The 18491-nt window shown below is 57.1% G+C and overlaps 2 protein-coding genes across 4 annotated transcripts; one reads left to right on the top strand and one right to left on the bottom strand.

Moving 5' to 3' along the window:
* The first annotated feature begins 6 nt into the window (after nt 1–6).
* Zdhhc8 (zinc finger DHHC-type containing 8) lies at nt 7–14851 on the top strand. 3 transcript variants are annotated; one of them, XM_008843008.1, is made up of 11 exons: nt 7–154; nt 6454–6575; nt 6742–6899; nt 6984–7156; nt 7349–7451; nt 7775–7866; nt 8031–8166; nt 8356–8476; nt 8562–8671; nt 10090–11090; nt 13891–14851. In XM_008843008.1, the coding sequence occupies exons 1-11, from the start codon at nt 51–53 to the stop codon at nt 14099–14101; spliced, it is 2331 nt and encodes a 776-aa protein (XP_008841230.1). In that variant the 5' UTR covers nt 7–50; the 3' UTR covers nt 14102–14851. The 3 variants fall into 3 exon arrangements, with proteins under 3 accessions (XP_008841230.1, XP_008841232.1, XP_008841231.1); XM_008843010.2 differs by lacking the exon at nt 13891–14851 and adding an exon at nt 12416–13317; XM_008843009.3 differs by lacking the exon at nt 13891–14851 and adding an exon at nt 12156–12558.
* Nucleotides 14852–15496: 645 nt separating this feature from the next.
* On the bottom strand, nt 15497–17675 carry Ccdc188 (coiled-coil domain containing 188). The gene is given in 9 exon segments (XM_008843007.2): nt 15497–15683; nt 15768–15817; nt 16081–16138; nt 16266–16330; nt 16436–16495; nt 16578–16634; nt 16721–16825; nt 16913–17020; nt 17142–17675. Coding segments are annotated over 9 exon segments (1224 nt in total).
* Between the last annotated feature and the right edge of the window lie 816 nt (nt 17676–18491).

The raw sequence follows: 18491 nt of genomic DNA, 5'->3' as shown, positions 1-18491 counted from the left end.
GGCCCCGCCCGCCCGGCCCCGGGGAGGGATGCGGCGGCGCGGTGCCCAGGATGCCCCGCAGCCCCGGGACGCGCCTCAAACCCGCCAAGTACATCCCGGTGGCCACGGCCGCCGCGCTGCTGGTCGGCTCCAGCACCCTGTTCTTCGTGTTCACGTGAGTCGGCACGGCGTCCTTCGCCAGCCCTGGTGTGGACGAGGGGCAGGGTGGGCAATATGCCCCGGGGGACCGGGCAGTTCCGGTGGGCTGGGCGGGGCAGGGACGGGGTGGGGCAAGTGGGGCGGCCGCCTGCCGCCGGCAAGGCGCGCCCCAACTCCGGGATTTGGCGCTGCGGCCCATAGCCCACGTCTTGGGGTTTCGCGGACAGGTGTGGGGGACAGTAGTGCTGGCCTGGCACCTCTGAGTATTCTAGGCAGGCCCTGGGTGTGGCTGTAGCCCTTCCCTGCCACAGGGCTCATGGGGGACCCGGGGCACCAAGAGCCACCAGTCCTCCTTACAGGCAGAGTGGGAGTTTCTGGCCGGCCCCAGGCCAGAGCCAAGTTATTCTCGCGTAGGTGTGGCCTGCCCCACTGTCACTGGCCACTCTGGCCTAGCTAGCGCCCTGCCTCCCTGGGCCATTCTCCTGAGAAGGCACCAGGGGTGTTCACTGTGGAAGGGGCCAGGCCAAGCGACATCCTGGAACCCATGCTTACACTGCTGTGAGCCAGCTATGGGGGACACCGAGACCTCAGAGGCCAGGCCTCCAGTTTTGGGGAGGAGGCACCCTAACTAGCCTGGCACCCAACAGCTCCAGCCTCAATTTCTTGACACAGGCTAGCTTGTAGGTCACAGGGTTACCCCAGGGATGCTTGAGGACAAATTGGGAGAAGTGTAATCCTAGTTCAATCTTAAGGATCCCTGATACACCCACTTCCTTCCACAGCCCAGGTGGCCAGAGCAATGACCACTTTTTCCCAGGTGGTACAGTCCTGGGCATGAGTGAGCCTGGGGTGGACAGGAACTCTTCTTTCCACTTTGTAGAGCCTACAGCATTTGTGGGAGTCGGAATTCATTGCCTGTGTAGGGAGGAGAGCCCCTACCTGGAGCCTGGGGTTGGGTGGATGCCTCAGGCTGAAAAGAGAGTGTTTAAAAAAGGCCTGTGTGGATGGGCTTATTTCTGGCTCTAGAGAGTCTGCATGTTCTTGTCACTCAGATATTACTGACTGTGGGACAGGGAGGGGTGGATGGTAGGTGGGCTTGGGGAGCTAAGACTGGAGGGAACACATCTTGGGAAGCTTCTGGAGAGGTGGGGCCCAGTTCAGCACCCCCAGAGGTTGGACTGGGGTTATGTCTGGTATCTCAGGTGCAGTTCTGTGTCTTTTCTTACTAACTTTAAATTTTTGACATGTTCACTGGAGAGAACTTGTGTAATGCAGGGGTAAAAGTTTTAAGAGAAATTAAAATCCTCTGCCCTAGCGCTCTGTTCTCCTCTCCTCCTCCTCAGAGGGCTCCTGTGATTTCAAAGGGCACTTCTGTGGCAGTTCCTGTGAACTTGACCCATCCCCAGGCTTTGGTACTGAATTGCTACCACTCTGCTGGTCAATGTTTCCTCAGCTGTCTTGAAGCTGGACTTCTAGGGTAACGGATGTTGGTGCTCTTGAGGTGTGGGCTTCTCTTTAGAGGACATCATCTCAACCTGTGTGTAGCCCATGCTGACCCCAGCTGGTCTTGTACCTCAGAGAAGGTGGCATGACCTGGGCACTGCTGAGTCCATATGCAATAGCCATCTAAAGAGACTTAGGAACCTCATTTGCCCCTTGGGTCCAGGAAATGATGCACCCTCAAAGTGGGTATGGGCCTGGGGCTAAATAACCAATGGGGTCCTCAACCTGTCCCGCCTTGGTTGTATTGGGGGACTCCAGGTTGCTATTAATCCTAAGAAGGGGCTCTGCTGGGTGGCTCTCCTGATGGTGGGTATGCCAGGATCCAGGCAGGTCTGGTGGCCATGTCGGGTAGGTCTTTTTCAGGATAGGCCCATTGCCTCCTTCCTGCCCTGTGTCCACTGCCGGTGCCAAGAAAGGGGAGTAGTTTCCCGTCCTGCCCATGGGGACTATCTAGGGTCCTGCCTTCTATTTCTTCCTGAAGCTTTACCTAGCAGTGAGTGGCCCTCAGATCTCGTCTGCACTACTGGGTATGAACTGCTTCTCAGGACACAATCCACTCATATGCCAAGGGGACATGGGTCACCCATGATGGGGAACCTGAGGCCTGAAGAATCAGGGACTCTCCCCAGCCAGTTTACCAACCGTGTAGGCACAACAGGACATGTAGACATGTCTCCAGGAGAGGCTGGGGGTGGGCAGAATGTGCAATGTGGGATGTACTGTTTCTGAGGACAGGGTGGGAGTATGAGAGACCCTCTCCCAGGAAACCTTCCTGGGCTCCTGGTGAGATTTGTGTCCACCATCCTTAGGGTCCCAGAGCCCTTCCCTCTGTGGTACAATGTCAGGCAGGGTCAGGTGCTGGTATGGGTCCAAAAACCTCCTCCAGGCCAGGCTTTTCAAAGAGGCATGGACTGTGCATGCCAGAGGGTGGGGGGCTGTTGGCAGGCTGCTAATCCCAGAGCCATGTTAGATCATTTGGGAACCTGCGTTCCCCGGTGAGCCTGAGCCATCTCCATGCTTAGAAACCTAGCCTTGGACAGCAGACAATCCCGATCTGGGCCCCTGGCAGTCAGGGCAGGGGGTAGGAGTCGGGGCGAGGGGAACTAGATAGAAAGTGCATCATGGGAAGAGGCTGCTAGGATGTCCTGCTTGTGCAGTGGAATCACTGGTCTTCTGAGCCTCACAGTTTCCCCATCTACCCAGATACCTAGGGATTGGACAGTTGGGTGCATCTGCTTCACAGACTAAAGACCCCTCCTAGGATGACCATGGTGAGTGGCTGCTGATTTGTGGGCCCTGGATGCCCAGATGGGCCAGTGATTCTCTCAGATGCAGTGTTAATGAAGAACCTTATTAAATGAAAACATCTGAGTTAAAATTTTCCATTCCACATTTAGCCTTGGCAGACATTCTGCCCCTGAAGTCACCCCCTCACTGGGCGGTGTCTCTCTACTGGCCAAGGCAGTACTTGGGACCTCCACCTGGGTGGGGCACATAGTGGTGGCTTGTGTTCTGCCCCACGTTCCTGTTGCTCAGGAGACAGTGCAGACCTGGAGTGCTTGGAGCCCCAGAGCTGGGAACCCTGGCTTTCTTCAGTCCCTAGCAGGTCTTGAGCCAGCGGGGAAGGGTCTGACGGACATGGGAGTGGGGCTGCCTGTCTTCCTGAAGGCCATATGCCCCATCTGTACACAGGGCCTGCAGTCTGCCTTTCTTTTTCTGACCTTCCTTCAAGCTCAGGACTCAAAGTGATGCCTGCAGGAGTATATGACCTGGGCTGCAGGTGGGACCTCCTGGAGCCAGCCAGGGCGGGGCCAGTCTAGTGTGTATGTCAGGCTTAGGCTGGAATGGGGTATCATTTCCACAAGTAGGCATGGCAGCTTTCTTGAGCAGAGGGCTAATGCAAATATACACCTAATACTGTCTGCCAGGTCCTGAGGGAGAGCTGGCATGTCCTCGAGTATCCTTCTGTGTCTCTGAATGTCCTCACACATCCTTTCCTGTCTTTAGTGCTCATGCTTTCCCTGTCTGTGGGGGCAATGTGAAGCCCAGAGAGGCAGAGAGCTTACCTGAGTCCCAAGGCAGTGGACAGCTGAGCTGGGTTAGACAAGTCTGAGGGAGAAGGTGGGGGAGGGGTATGTTCTTATGTGGCAGTCTCTGTGCATGAGTAAATGTACAGATGTGTGTGTATGATGTTTGTGCCCATAGGGCGTATTTGCATGCAAGCCGTCTTGCCTGAGACTGTATGTGTTCCTGCATGTAGAATGGTTGTCTGTGCTTTTAAATGTGTGTGAGCTGCATAATTATGCTCATGTGTGCATACACACACACCTCTGTGTGTGTATGCCTTGGAGAGTGTTTATGTGCATGTGTATATGTGCATGTGCCTGTATGTGCTCTTTTCTCTGTTCTGTCCCTGCTCTATCTGGGCTCTATCTGGGCTCTGGAGGGTAGGCCACAGGGCCTGTTCACCTTAGAGGGGATATCCAGGGAGAGAGCTCCTAACAGCACCTGCTGGAGGACAGATGCTTGGTCCCAGGATCATTTCAGGGCTGAGGGGCTAGAGAGGATACAAGGATGATCACCCAGGTCCCAAGTCAAAGAACATCAGGCCTTCTGATGTAGCTAAGGCCCCCACTAGCCCTGCCAGGAGTTTAGGCAGGCAGTGTTCCTGCTGGACAGAGCCTGCCCAGAAACTGTGTGCAGTGCTGCCCCATCAGTACAAATCACCAAACCTGACTCTGGGGGCTGTTCTTTTGTGCCTCTCAGGCATCTCACTAAGGGCTGCCGTTCAGCCTACCTGGCATTGTGGGGAGCTCAAGGCTCAAGGAGGCACAGCAGTACAGGCTGCCAGGCTAGAAGGAGCTCTCACCAGCACTGGGAGTCAGACCCTTCCTGCCTCATGGAGAGTGCACTTCTGAGGCCAGCCCAAGCGAGGGCCCGAGGGGCAGTCTGGCCCTGACACCTCTGGTCTTCAGCTGCTTGTTTATAAAGGGAGGACAGCAGTTGTTACCTACCTCATGGCCAGGAAGACCAAGGGCATGATGTATCATGTAGGAAAGGTCCTAAAACCCATGCCTGGTCTCCCCATGTGCCATCCCCCACCTGCTGCCTCCCAACTCATGTCTGTGTGTTTGTTCATCTCATCTACAGCTGCCCAGGGACCCCTCACCTTTTCTGTGAACAATGCTAGGGTTTAATGCTGTGTCCTTGACTTTCTAACATGGGGTCTGCATTTTCACTCCTCACCCAGAGTAGAACTGGCCCCTCTGTCAGTTGCTACAGGGAGCTTCTCTCAGGGATGTCTCTCCCCTGCCTGCTGGGCTGGCCACTTAGGGTGTCACTGTTGCTGAACAGCATGGCTAGGAGGTCACATACATGTCTTTGGTGCCATCTGTGTGTCAGGCTGGGATGGGGCATGCAGAAGGATGGCATGTGAGGAGTGAGCACTCCAGGCTGCCAGGATGGGTGTGCTGGAGGAAGATCTTGCTGAACCCTTTGGGGCCATGGCCTGTGTTGTCACACTGTGTGTCCATGCTGGCCTGGAGAAGAGGAAGGGGTATCGTGGCTCTTGGCGCCATAGAGGGTGCTGCCGTGGGAAGCAGCAGCTTTAAATAGCCTCTTGCTTCCCACTAAAAATAGTTCTGCTGCCATGGAGGTGGTTGCTGGGGCGGCGGGCCTGGCTCCTGGCCAAGGCAGGCGTGGGCACACAGCGTGGACTGTGTGCGCTCTGGTGGATAGCCGCGGGCCCAGCAGGTGGCCACCGTCACTCCATCCTGTGGTGTCAGGGTCAGGGCAGCCATGGGGGAATCTCCACCAGCCTGACTACATAGAGGGCTGAATGCAGGCAGGAAAGTGAACCCCTGTGTATACCCCATTACAGCAGGACACACAGAAGGAGGACCTAGGAGCCTGAGGCCAGAGGAGCTACTTGGGGGTTCAGTGGATAGACTCAGGAACCCACCAAAGGGTCAGAGCTGGAGGCTTGAGGCCTGGCTTGTCACTGTGGAAGGATTCTGGTCAGGCTCTGTGAGGACTGAGGCAGGCCTGCTTAGGGAGGTAGGCAAGACCCTTCCTTTCCCTGTGGAGAGAAGCCAGAAGCCCTGGAAAGCTTCCTGGAAGAGCAGGCAGCCTTGGTAGCAATGTCACAGGGTGGTGAGAAATGTGACACATTGGAGACTTGTGCTTTTCTAGTCTCTAGGCTCTCTGTGCTGCCATCTGGACAAGGTGACAAACCCAAAAGAAGGGGCTGCCTGGACCAGGACTGTGCCCCTCCAGAAAAAGCAGGAGGCTGTGCCTGCCTCAGGCTGGCTCAACTAGGTGTGGGGCTCTCCAAACCTTGGAATATCTCTGGTGAGAGGTCCCTTGCCAGGCTGGGGACAGCTTTGGTAAGGCATTGGCTCACCCAAGCTATGGGGTGGCCTCTGCCTGTAGTAGTATCTGGGTGGTATATGTTCTCACTTCTCTCTGGGTCCCTCAGAAGTATACTGGCCTGGGCAAATTGCATCTAGGGTGGCTTAGTCCTGTGACTGTCCCCCAGTGGTGTGACCCCAGGCTGATGGGCATGTCTGAGCCTATTTCATCAGCTATGAATTGTGTTTTAGACAGTGCCCCTGGGGGGCTGCCAGGATCAGAGTTGGCACGAGGGGAGCCCACATACTGGGTACAACCAAAGAGTACCAATGGGCTAAGATCTGCTGCTGTGATGTCATTGCCCAGTGGCCTGGCAGGCTTAGCATCATATAGCTATGTCTCATAACTGCCCTTGCCTCCCATGTATCCCCCACCCAGCCCTCTGCCCACTGTCCATTACAGGTGCCCATGGTTGACAAGAGCTGTGTCTCCAGCCATTCCTGTCTACAATGGCATCATCTTCCTCTTTGTCCTGGCCAACTTCAGTATGGCCACCTTCATGGATCCTGGAGTCTTTCCCCGAGGTAGGGCCCTGTATTGGGACAGCTCATCTGTTCATTTTCATTACTGTGTTAAGTGGCTGATTTGGGAGTCCTAGCGGGTGGGCTTGAGCAGAGATTAGAGAGGCCCTACTGCAAGGGGATTCACCTCCTTGTCCTCCTGCCACCCTACCTGGCTCCTGATATTCAGCGGACGAGGACGAGGACAAGGAAGATGACTTCCGAGCCCCACTGTACAAGAATGTGGATGTGCGGGGCATCCAGGTCCGCATGAAGTGGTGTGCAACATGCCACTTCTACCGTCCACCACGCTGCTCGCACTGCAGTGTCTGCGACAACTGTGTAGAGGTGACCTCCCCCTGTCCCCCGCCCCTGCCAGGCCCCGTGCATGGTCCCTACCTTCCATGTGCTCTGACGCACTGCCTCTACCAGGACTTTGACCATCACTGTCCCTGGGTCAACAACTGCATCGGGCGCCGCAACTACCGTTACTTCTTCCTGTTCCTGCTGTCACTCAGTGCGCACATGGTGGGTGTCGTGGCCTTTGGACTAGTCTACGTGCTGAACCACTCAGAGGGGCTGGGAGCCGCCCACACCACCATCACGTATCCTTGATCTCCATGTGGTCCAGCCCAAGGCAGTGTGTTGGGGTGGGGGGTGGGCCTTGGTGGAGTCAGTGGACATGTGGGTTCCAGTAGAAGTGGCTATGCTTAGTTGAGAGGGGAAGTGCACCTGCTCAATGTCACTGCAATGGGGTCTCCACATCCTTGCCTCAGTTGTTGGCCTTAACGGGCCAGCATGGCTGTCATGTGTGTGGCTGGCCTCTTCTTCATTCCTGTCATTGGCCTCACTGGCTTTCATGTGGTGCTGGTCACGCGGGGGCGTACCACCAATGAGCAGGTACAAACCCTATAGACTGGGCTTCAGGAATCCTTGTGTGATGTAAGCGGCAGCTGTGGTAGGGAGGGGCTCAGGGTGAATCATGGTTACCCATCTCTTATACACTTGCTGTCTGTGGACATGGCAGCCACAAACTCAGGGCCTGGAGATGCCACAGCCCCCTATAAAGGCAGGCTAGGATGAGCTGGGTATAGGACACTGCTGGGCCCACTGTGCCCAAGCTGCCTCCAATGAGGACCCCACTTGCCCTTTCCTATCCCCCTGTCTTGCCCTGGATTGAGCCCTGGGTGACTAGGCTGGCTGAGGGGGTCCCATGTCCACAGGTGACTGGGAAGTTCCGTGGGGGTGTGAATCCTTTCACCCGAGGCTGCTGTGGGAACGTGGAGCATGTGCTATGCAGCCCCCTGGCACCCCGGTAAGGATTGGCCTAGGCAGGAGGGCAAGGGGGCCGGTGTGGGGTGGGCAGCCTTAGACCCTCAGCCTGATCCCTTTCTAGTCTGACCAGGTGGGACTGGCCCTGCCCTTGATGTGTGTTCATAGCCTGCTTTCCTGGCCACTGATCGCTCTGCCCTGGCATAGGTACGTGGTGGAGCCCCCCAGGCTGCCACTCTCAGTGAGCCTGAAGCCACCCTTCCTCCGGCCTGAGCTCCTGGAGCGAGCCGTGCCCCTCAAGGTTAAACTCAGCGACAATGGGCTGAAGGCTGGCCGCAGCAAGGTGGGGGTCTGGACTGGCACAGTAAGAGGAGTGGGAGTTGGGCTCTGTGGTGGGGGTAAGGAGACATGAAGAAGAGGAGGAGGAAGGGCTGGGCAAGTTTTCTGACTGTGTCCCAGAGTCACCGGAGAAAACCATTAAGAGCCCACTTCTTGCCCAAGCCCTACCTACCACTGCTTCCCCCTTCCCTAGTCCAAGGGCAGCTTAGACCAGCTGGATGAGAAACCTCTGGACCTTGGACCACCACTGCCCCCTAAGATAGAGGCTGGCACCTTTGGAGGAGACTTGAAGACCCCAAGACCAGGCAGTGCAGGTAAGGTGGAGGACAGCTGGGGAGAAAGTTATGGCCTGACCTTTGTGTTATCCAGCCCCTGACTGACTGTGGTCCCTCTTCTCAGAGAGTGCCCTATCAGTGCAGAGAACCAGTCCTCCAACACCTGCCATGTATAAGTTCCGGCCGGCCTTCCCCACTGGTCCTAAGACACCTTTTTGTGGACCTAGTGAGCAGGTGAGGCCAGGCTCTGCCCCTGGGAAGGGCCCCACCCTTGGGAACAGCCCCATATCTGCAAAGGCTATACCCCTAAGAGAGCGTTGCCCCTGGGAAGGCGCCATGCCTGTGCAAACCTTGTCCTTGGGAAGAGCCTTGCCTCATCTCCCAGGTTCTTCCAGAAGGCCCCACATAGTCACAGAGGGCCGTGTGCATGCTGGTAGGACTCTACCCCATGGGTTTGCTGGTATGCTGCTGGAGAAGCAGGTGAGGTCATCCTGGCCCAGCATTTCTGTCCCTCCACTGGCAATACCCATAGGCCAAGTGGGTGACTCCCTCCCTCTAACAGTGTGTACCAGGATGCCTGGAATTCTACCATTAGTCACTCTGTAAGGCCCACTGGAAACGCTCAGAAGAATTGGAGATTGTTTGAGAAAGCACGTTGATTTTCCTGAGTTAAGCACTCTGTTGTCCATCACTATGGAGCAGTCAGCAGCAGCATGGGCAGCCTGTGGAATGATCTGGAGCCCTGAGTGTTCCCAGGGCTGCAATCCCTCCTGGATGACTGAGAGGCTGGCCCTGTGCATCTAGACCAGATTTACCTGAGGGACCTCTCCCAAGAGCCTCTGTCCCATTGCCCTTACCTGTCTGGGCACCCCTGGCGGAGGGTCCATCCTGAGGGCAGTGTGCCACTGATGCTTTCTCGGAACATTGTGCTCCCGAGTCTCAAGGCTGCCAGATAGTGGGGTGGGGACCAAATGACCCTGACACTGCTGTGCTTTGAAGGTGGCATCTCACACACCCCTATGATCTTTGTCCTTCACACACTGCTCAACAGAAATGGCAGCCTATCCTATGACTGAAGGAGAGTTGTGCAGCTTGGAAAGGTGGGCTTTAAACACCTTTCTGTGTCACTTGCTTCCTAGGACTGTCCTGCATCCACAAAGGGTTGAGTCAGGCTTCCTCATCTGCTTTGGAATTTGAGGGGCCTGTGCTCAACCCCAGTCACAGAGGCTGGAGAGGCCCCTCCCACCCGTGGTTGTGGCCACCCTGAGCAGTTAGACCCCAGGGAAAGACCCAAGACCATAGCCCCTGTGTCTGTAGCAGCCAGCTTGGCTTTGAGCTACAGAGCACCACCCTTGGTTGTCCTGAGAAGGACCCATATTGCCCCCCTGGTGATTGTGGGCAGAGGCAGGCCCCATACCACCTTTCCCTGGGAGACAACCTCTAGGACTGGGGTACTGTTTTGTTTTCCTTCTATAGCAGGAGAGAGAGGTGCATGTGGAGGCAGGGATGGAAACTTCTTGCTCTATAGATTATATTAGTTGCCCTTGCTGAATGGCTGCCATCCCACAGCCTTCATATGAGTACAGAGCTCTCAGTGGCTGTAGGCTGGAGTTGGGGGTGGGTAGTGGTGAGAATACCCTGTCCCCCAACAGGTTCCAGGCCCTGACTCCCTTACTCTGGCGGAAGACAGCACCCACAGTCTAGACTTTGTGTCTGAGCCCAGCCTGGACCTCCCAGACCACGGGCCTGGTGGCCTGCACTCTGCCTACCCTCCTTCCCCTCCCCTCAGTACCACCGATGCCTTCTCAGGTGCCTTGCGTTCCCTGAGTCTCAAGGCTGCCAGCCGGCGGGGTGGGGACCACATGACCTTGCAGCCACTGCACTCTGAGGGTGGGCCCCCCACACCCCACCGTGGTCTTTTTGCCCCTCATGCACTGCCCAACCGAAATGGCAGCTTGTCCTATGACAGTCTGCTTAATCCTGGCTCACCCAGTGGCCACACATGCCCCACACACCCTTCAGTGGGCATGGCCGGCTACCACTCGCCCTACTTGCACCCTGGGGCAGCAGGAGATCCACCACGGCCCCCACCCCGCAGTTTCAGCCCTGTACTGGGTCCCCGGCCTCGGGAACCCTCTCCTGTACGCTATGACAACCTTTCTCGGACCATCATGGCCTCTATCCAGGAGCGCAAGGACAGGGAAGAGCGTGAAAGGCTGCTGCGCTCCCAGGCTGACTCACTCTTTGGCGACTCAGGTGTCTATGACACACCTAGCTCCTACAGCTTGCAGCAGGCCAGTGTGTTATCCGAAGGGCCCCGTGGCTCTGTGCTGCGCTATGGCTCTAGGGATGACCTCATGGCGGGGCCTGGCTTCGGTGGTGCCCGAAATCCCGCCCTGCAGACATCGCTGTCCTCACTGTCGAGCTCCATGAGTCGGGCGCCGCGGACATCTTCCTCCTCCCTGCAGGCTGACCAGGCCAACAACAATGCCCCAGGACCCCGGCCTGGCAGTGGTTCGCACAGGTCGCCTGCACGACAGGGCCTGCCTTCCCCACCTGGCACTCCCGGCTCGCCCTCCTACACAGGCCCCAAGGCGGTGGCCTTCATCCACACAGACCTCCCGGAACGGCCGCCCTCACTGGCTATGCAGAGGTGGGTGCCAACAAGTGTGGATGGGCTTCCCCAAGCAGGGCTCCTAACAGCTTGGTTCCCCCAACTCATCCTAGAAGCCTAGGGTTGTCTGCAGGGACAGTGAAGGGAGGATAGAACTTACCATGCCTTCAGGGCCCTGGCCCCAGAGCTGGCCTCATGTGGAACAGTCTTGGTGGGCTGTGGGTTCCCGGGTTCCCACCTTCCCGGGTATGCTTGGGGCTCTCCCGCCTGTCTTGATGCGTGTCCAGGAGGCTGAGACTGATGGATATTGCCTCAGCAAAATTTGCCACACTGAGCACACAGTCTCAGAAAGCAGGGCCTATGTGCTTACAAATGGGGAAGAACAGACTGTTCCTAGGCACTTGGCTGGTGAGTAACTGAGACTGCCTAACAGTCTCAAGTCTCAGTAGGAGAGCTGAATACTGTGACATCAAGTCCACACTCTAGGTGTACCCTGGTACTGCCCCACTCAGACCCCAACAACCTTGAGCATTGGCTTCATTGTTTCTGGTCATAGATGAGTCCCTGAGGGAGATCCCTATCCAGGCCATGTGACCATAAAGGTCCAAAGGCCTAGCTGTGGATGGTCTGGTCCCCACCCTACATAGTTATGAGCCTATTTGGTTTTCTCAGGGGAAAAGGGAGGCTGTGGTGAGGTGAGAAACTAGCTAGGGCTTGAAAGAGGCCCTGCCCTCAGGAGAACAGTAGTTAGTACTGACCAGGCCAGAGGGCAGAAGTGCCACCCTTTATTTTCCTAAGAGTGGGGAGGGGGCTGGGTGACTCCTGACTCAAGGTACCACAACGGGTAGGGCAGGGCTCAAGGGCTGAGGCCAGCTGCTCTCTGGCTGATCCAACCGGGAGAGAGAAGGGACCCAGGAGGATGACAGCAACTCATTGTCTTTCTGTCTGTCCTGTGGCAGCACAATCCTCTAGGGCAAAGACTGCACAGGGTCCAGGACACAGGGCTCCAGTCCATGTCTGTGTGTGTCCTGTCGCCCGCTGTCCTGTGTTCACTGTGTGTGTGTGTATGTGTATGTGTGTATGTGTGTGCTTGTTTTGATGCAGGGATCACTCTCAGCTGAAGACCCCCCCAAGTAAACTTAACGGGCAGTCCCCAGGCCTAACCCGGCTGGGGCCTGCTGCTGGCCCTGTGGGGCCCAACGCCAGCCCTGCCCGCCACACGCTGGTTAAGAAGGTGTCCGGCGTGGGTGGGACTACGTACGAAATCTCGGTGTGAGAATTGACCATCACTCATCTGCTGTGATTCCACGGGGACCGGGACCCCCACAGTGGTTCCCCCACCCCCATCAACTTCTCTGCCCCAGGGAGAGGAAGCTGCCCAAGCCTGGTGTGGACACATCAACAGGAAAGAAAGCCCTGCCTCCACAAGCTTGTGTTCTGCCCTCTGCCTGTCCATCCAGTCATCTGCTCACAGGACAGATGGGTTCAAGGCTCTGGGTCTGTGGCCCTGGTGGGGCTATGAGGGGTACCTGAACTGCTTCCATCAGCCAAACTCAGACCTGCCCCTTATGACCCTCATTCCTCAAGGCCAGTCCCAAACAGTTCCATGGGCCCATCCACTCCTGTCTGGATGGGTCGCTATGGCCTGCCCTCTTGGCTGCTCCTAACGCGTTGCCTTTCACTGACCCAGCTGGCAGCTTGTAGCTTGGCAAGGCTGATGCTTCTGTAGGGGTATAACCCTGGTCTACTCTGAGTTGTGATGAATGGGTGGATAGATGGACAGACAGCCAACCGTGGCAAGGGTCCCAGCTCCTGTGTCCTGTCTTGCCCGGCTGGTGGGCTTGTGTCCCTGTGTCTGTGTGCTGTGCTGCCATGCCACATCTGATGTGTTAGTGCTCGGCCGCTGCTGTCCTTTCATCAAAGCCTTAACTTCTGCTTTTGCTCTTGTGGGAGGTGATGGGAAGGGGGTGGCAGGCTGGAGCAGGCTGGGGGCCAGATGCTGCCCCAAGGGCTGGTGAGGCCTAGAGCCCCCTCCCTTGCTCTCAGGCTTTCCCTGGCAAACTGGAGAGTCCTCACCCCAAGGCATACAGAGTTCCCAGTACTGGCCTGGCCAGTGTAGCTGGAAAGCACATCAGGGAGGGGTCAGTGCTCCCCCTGGCGTCAGGGACCCGAGTAAGCACATGGCAGCGTCCGCTTGCATTGTCTGTTTTGTGTTTTTATATTTACATCTATATATCTATAATTTTATTAAAAAAGGAAAAAGTCATTTTGATCCTTTCCTTGGGCAAAGCTAGGGCTGTGGGTGCAGGGGAGGGAGTCAAAAGAGGGGTTGGCCAGCTTGCACAGGGTGTTACATCTCTCTTGGGCATTTTTGTTGACAAGCCAAGTCAAGCCTAGCTCGTGACAGGCTGGTAAGTGGAAAGGTCTCTTGCCCGCTGCGCCCCCCCCCCCCGGTCTCTGTCATGCTTGGCAACAGAGAATTTATGGGAAAGCTGGGACTACAGCTGTTCATGGGGGCTCCCAGGCACCAAAGGGCTTGGAGCAGGTGGAGGTGGGGGTACACATGGGACCAACACCAGATTCGGAGCTCTACAAGAGTTGCTGTACTTTCTAGAACTTTCTAGAACTCTTATCTCCCATATGCCAAGGATGGGATTGGGGAGTGCCAGGAAAGCCCCAGCCTTTCAGAGCTGGGGGTCAGGCGAGGGTTGGAGGAAGGAGGAACAGGGGATGTCTTAGAGACACAGAGGGAGGTGTCCTAAGCCTTGGGTCCCATAGCCCTACCCCTTGCTGACCTCCACCTTTCTGCTTCTCTCTCATGGATGCCTGTGGCCCACAGGGGGCGAATTGGCACCTGTAGCCGTGGATGGGGGTGGCGTGGTCCACCCAGGGGGACCCCCGGCCTGCACCTATGCCACCTTGGCCATCCCGAGGATCGCCCGCCGCTGCGGGCACCCTGGAGCACGGCCGCTGGGGCGCCCCCCCGAGGGACCATGTGTCGGCTACATTCTGCTGCGTCCAGCCTTTTCCCAAGCCTCTCAGGGCCCTAGCAGGGCACCAGAAGACGGCTCTAAGGCCGTGAACAACCTGCTGGGGACCCAGGAGACCAGGCTGCAATAGAGCCTTGGGTGGGGCTGGCTGTGTCCTGGGGGCATCCCCTGTCCACCAGTCACATCTTGACTGATCAGCCTGCCAGGGCCCAATGACTCTGTGTCCAAGTGACCTCAGGAAGTCCCCCTACCTGCTGCAGGGGTCCAATGCCCCACTGGGGGTTGCCCCAGAGCTGCTGGGGACCAGCATGACCTTCACCCCAGCCTCTCTACCCTTTCTTCCAAGCACTTTAAGCCACTTCTTCCCAGGGAGCCCAGGCCTCTGTGGGTTGGGCTGGGGTGGGGGTCTCAGGTTGTTCCTGCAGGTTACTGCACTCCCTCTACTCCACCTCCAGCACATGAACAGATGCCTTAAAGTCCTAGAGCTGCCAGTCAACCCACTAGTCAGCCATGGACCTGGCCCATCCATCTCTGTCTCTTGCCTGCTCCAACCCCACCTGCTGGGTCATCTACATCCAGGGGTGATGCCTCTAGAAGCACCCAAGCGCGGGACCTGGATGTCCCTAGGAGCAGATCAGGGTGGAACTCTTGCCAACCCTCTCTCCCACACAGGGACCCTGTCCTGGGGTCCACTCTGGGCAGCAGTTCTGTCTCTCCCATTTTGAGACAAGAAATCTACAAAGCTGTTTTCTGTTGTTCTAAAGGATACCCCTCCCTCAATTCCCCTAATAAAAATTTTGTGTTTACCTCCATGGCACTATTCAGCAATGTGGTCCCCTTGCTTGAGCCTTGGGCAGTGCCAGGAGGCTAGATTGGACAGGGACCCTGGGTTGAGGGATCAGTAGCCCTGGGGGAAGTGACAAGGTGGGGGTAGGGGTTGCATGAGAACCATAAAGCCAGGGGATGAGCAGATTCAGGGCCTCTGACCCTGACCTTAGGTCCCTGAGAGGGCCTGGCCCAGGGGGTGAGCACCAAGGACCCCAGTGGCCCCCAAGCTGTTTTAGGGAAGACCCTCATGACACACCCAGAGGCTCCAGGGGGTCTTTGTGGAGGAGAGCCCTTGAGGGCAGAGAGGAGCCAACACTGATGCTGGGATCTGAGCAGGTGCCCCACCGCAAACCCCTGCTACTAGACCAACAGAGTGCCTTCGAAGGTTCCCAAACCTCTGTCCCCCACCCCAATTTTCATGGAAACAAGCTCACATACAAAGTGTGTCATGACTGTATGTCCAGCCACAGGCCCAGCCCTCAAGACAAACCCCTCCTCCATCCTTCTCTGCAGGTCCTGGTTGGGACTGTGTACAGTGGTGCTTTGGGAAGGGGCTGGCAAGGCTACTGGGCTGGGGCAGCGCTGGCCACCTGGCCTCCTCTTGCTGGGGACTTCTGGGCCTCAGGACTAGAAGGGCAGGAAGTCGTCCACCTCGAGGTGCAAGAAGGGGCTTAGAAGGGCTCTGAGCTTCCAGACAGCGGCTCGGCTCAGCAGGGGTGGTACTAGCCCCTCGAAGGGCGCAGGATCCACCACATACACATAGGCTGCAGTGCAGGCCAGCAGGGTACCCAGCAATAGCCTCAAGGCCAGTAGCCTGTGGGCAGTGGCAGTTAGGAGGCAAGGGGTGCCCATGGGGAGGGTCTCATGGGACTGGGCTCTGACTATAGAAGTGACCTACCAGAGCTGGCTCTTTAGGCCCTCAGAACATCTCAGCTGTGGCCCACCTTTCTGTTGGGAAGGAGGCTGGGTCAGAGCCTGTCTTGAGCACCCAAGGGCTCTGGGGGGAGGGCAGGTCCCTAGCCCTGAGGTGCCCTCAAAGGGCAGGAATTCCAATGTGGGTCAGCCCAGCTGTGTCCCTATCCCCCCTGCTTCCCGAGGACAGTCTTGTAACCACTGGCCTCTTTGAGGGCTCCAGCCCTGAGACTTGCTCATTAGCAGTACCCTGATGGGGCCAGGCCTCTGGAAAGGGAGGGGATGTGGTGGGGATTTACCTTCATGCATGACATCTGCTGTTCCTTCCGGGTCTGAGTGCGACAATGGGCTCTCTCCCTGGGGGACCACACTGTCAGAACCAAATGACCCTGGCCCCCAGCTTGGCACTACCCTCACTGTGATACTGGAGGTCAAAGACAGGTCCACCCATCCTGACCCCACTCAGTCAGGGTCCCTGCGTCACCCCAGAACCTCCAGCTGAATGTCCTCCATCTGATCCAGCACTCCCTGGATGTCCTTCTTGAGGTTCTAGGAAGCAGAGGATGTGAAGCAGGCGAGTGGTACTATACCTGCTGCCTCTCACCACCACCATCCCTGCCATGTTCCCTTGGGCATGGCCCTTTGGTGACCTACCAGGAGCCCAGTGGCCTGATTGTTTAGAGCCATGTGTACCTCAGCCACACCGTCCCACACCTGGGGGCAAGGGGTAGGGGAGCCGTGTCACACCCTGGAGCAGGATCCAGCAGAGGTTTCCCTCCCAGGGCCAGGTGGGCACCTCAGTGATGGCCATCTTCTTCCTCTCAAAAGACAGTCGGATCTGTTGCAGCTCATTCTAGGTGGGGAGGGGCAGTGTGGGCACAGGCAACCTGCTCCTTGTTCCCTGTTCCCCAGGCCAAGCCCCTTCCTGCCAGGGCCCACCTGGGACTGCTGCACAAAGGACTCTTCCCCCCGGCACAGCTCTGGACACGACAGTTGCACAGATGCCCTGTCTTCCAGGGGCCGGGTGTTGTCTGCCTCAGAGGACTGTAGGAGAGCCCCTGGATCAGTCCCCAGGCTGTGAGCAGCTGGAAGTGCACCTGCATGGGTCCCGGGCTGTCCGTTCCCACTTACCCAGACCATAGCTGTGCAGCTTGAGTGCTCAGCACACAGGGGCAGGAACTGCTGCCCTGGGCCCAGGAGGGCTCCCAGCTGCTCCCGAAGATCCTGGTTCTGCTTTTTCTGGGGTCAAGCAACAGAGAGATGGGGCCATCTGTCCTGGTTGCTTCTCAGGCAGGAAATCAAAGCAAGTGGGCTGGGCAGGGACGCTGAGGTGCAGTTGGGGCCTGTGGCATGTACTCACCAGGCTGTGATTTTCCTGCTCCAGCTGCAGAAAGGACTGTTCTGTGGACCCCAGGGACCTACCCTGGAGTTTCGTGGGAGCTGGCCTGGGTGAGACTGGGGCCCCTCCTCCAGAAGGCAGGGTTGGGCATAGGCAGGACCTGGATCCTGGGGTGGGGGACCCTGCCTGCCTGTGTGATGCCTGCTCTTGTCCTGAGCTTAGGGGCCAACCCCACTCCACTCCAGCCTCCACATCTCCTTGTCTGGGTTCTGCTGGCTCTTGAGCTCTCTGTCATGACAGCTCTCCTTCTTCATTTGACAGAAAGACCTCAGTTGCCTCTCCTCCCACCCTGGGCCCCTCATTCCCTGTCCCTGGAGCTGGGAAAGGTCTGGCAGATTCCAGTGATGGATTGGAAGAAAAGGGGATCAGACAGGGCCATCTTACAAATCCCTGGCAGGGCTGATCCAGGCATCCTCCATGACTGCTCGAGGCTGGAGCTGGGAGACACCGAGGGCAGGGGTGTCCATAGGGCCCCAGGGGTTTTGAACCTTCCATTCCTCCCTGTGACCCCTTCCTGACCCCAGGTCCAGGCTCTGGCCTGGCTAACCTGCCACTCTCTTTGAGGGCACTTTGAATATCACCCTATCTCACAAGTCTGCCCAGGATGACAGTCACAAAGGCTTGAGTACAGCTAGGGAGGTCACAATGGGCTGGGACTGGGGCAGGAGCCAGTCTGATGGGCCACTCTTGCCTAGGCCCTATCTTCACTGCTCCTGAAACCCCTGCCACTATGGCCTCCCTATGTGGAGGAATGTTCTTGGTGTTCATTCTCAGAAAGCTGGCTCCAAGAAAAGCTGAGCCCTGGGAGAAACCAAGTGTGGCAGAAGCAGTAGCTGCCTGGGCCTCTCCCTGTGTCCAAATCCCTCTGCTACAAGTCCTAGCCAGGCTCCAGCTTCGTAAAGGTGGGTGGGTAAGTCTAGCAAGATCCCACTCCCCTGAGGATGCCTCGGGGTCAGTTAAGTTGCCGAGGGACCCGCTTCTGAGCCTTGGGTTAAATCATAGCCTTGTTCACTTCTGTTTTAGTGTTAATAGCTAACATGTTACTACACAGATCTAGAAGCATCTTACTTTGACTTGTGGTTAAGTTAGGGAGAAAGTCAGACTGTTGCTCACAGTGCTGTGTTTGGTGGCCAAGTTCCATCTTTAGGGCAGTGCTGGGGATGGAATCTGGGATCTTGTGCATGCAAAGCAGGCATTCCATCCCTGAGCTGCATCCCAAACCTGGATGTTTTATTTTTTTATTTTTTTATGGTTGTAGTCTCTCTCTCTCTCTCTCTCTCTCTCTCTCTCTCTCTCTCTCTCTGTGTCTTC

Source organism: Nannospalax galili, unplaced genomic scaffold (genome assembly GCF_000622305.1).
Source record: "Nannospalax galili isolate Female #2095 unplaced genomic scaffold, S.galili_v1.0 scaffold820, whole genome shotgun sequence".
NCBI classification, from domain to species: Eukaryota; Metazoa; Chordata; class Mammalia; order Rodentia; family Spalacidae; genus Nannospalax; species Nannospalax galili.
Note: the sequence above shows the minus strand (reverse complement) of the source record. Positions and strands in the feature narration are given on the sequence as shown.

Coding starts and splice junctions, on each gene's coding strand:
- Zdhhc8 (XM_008843008.1), top strand. CDS start 51: ATGCCCCGCAGCCCCGGGACGCGCCTCAAACCCGCCAAGTACATCCCG. Junction 7,867..8,030: donor TGCAGCCCCCTGGCACCCCG/GTAAGGATTGGC, acceptor GCCCTGGCATAG/GTACGTGGTGGAGCCCCCCA. Junction 8,672..10,089: donor TTTGTGGACCTAGTGAGCAG/GTGAGGCCAGGC, acceptor GTCCCCCAACAG/GTTCCAGGCCCTGACTCCCT.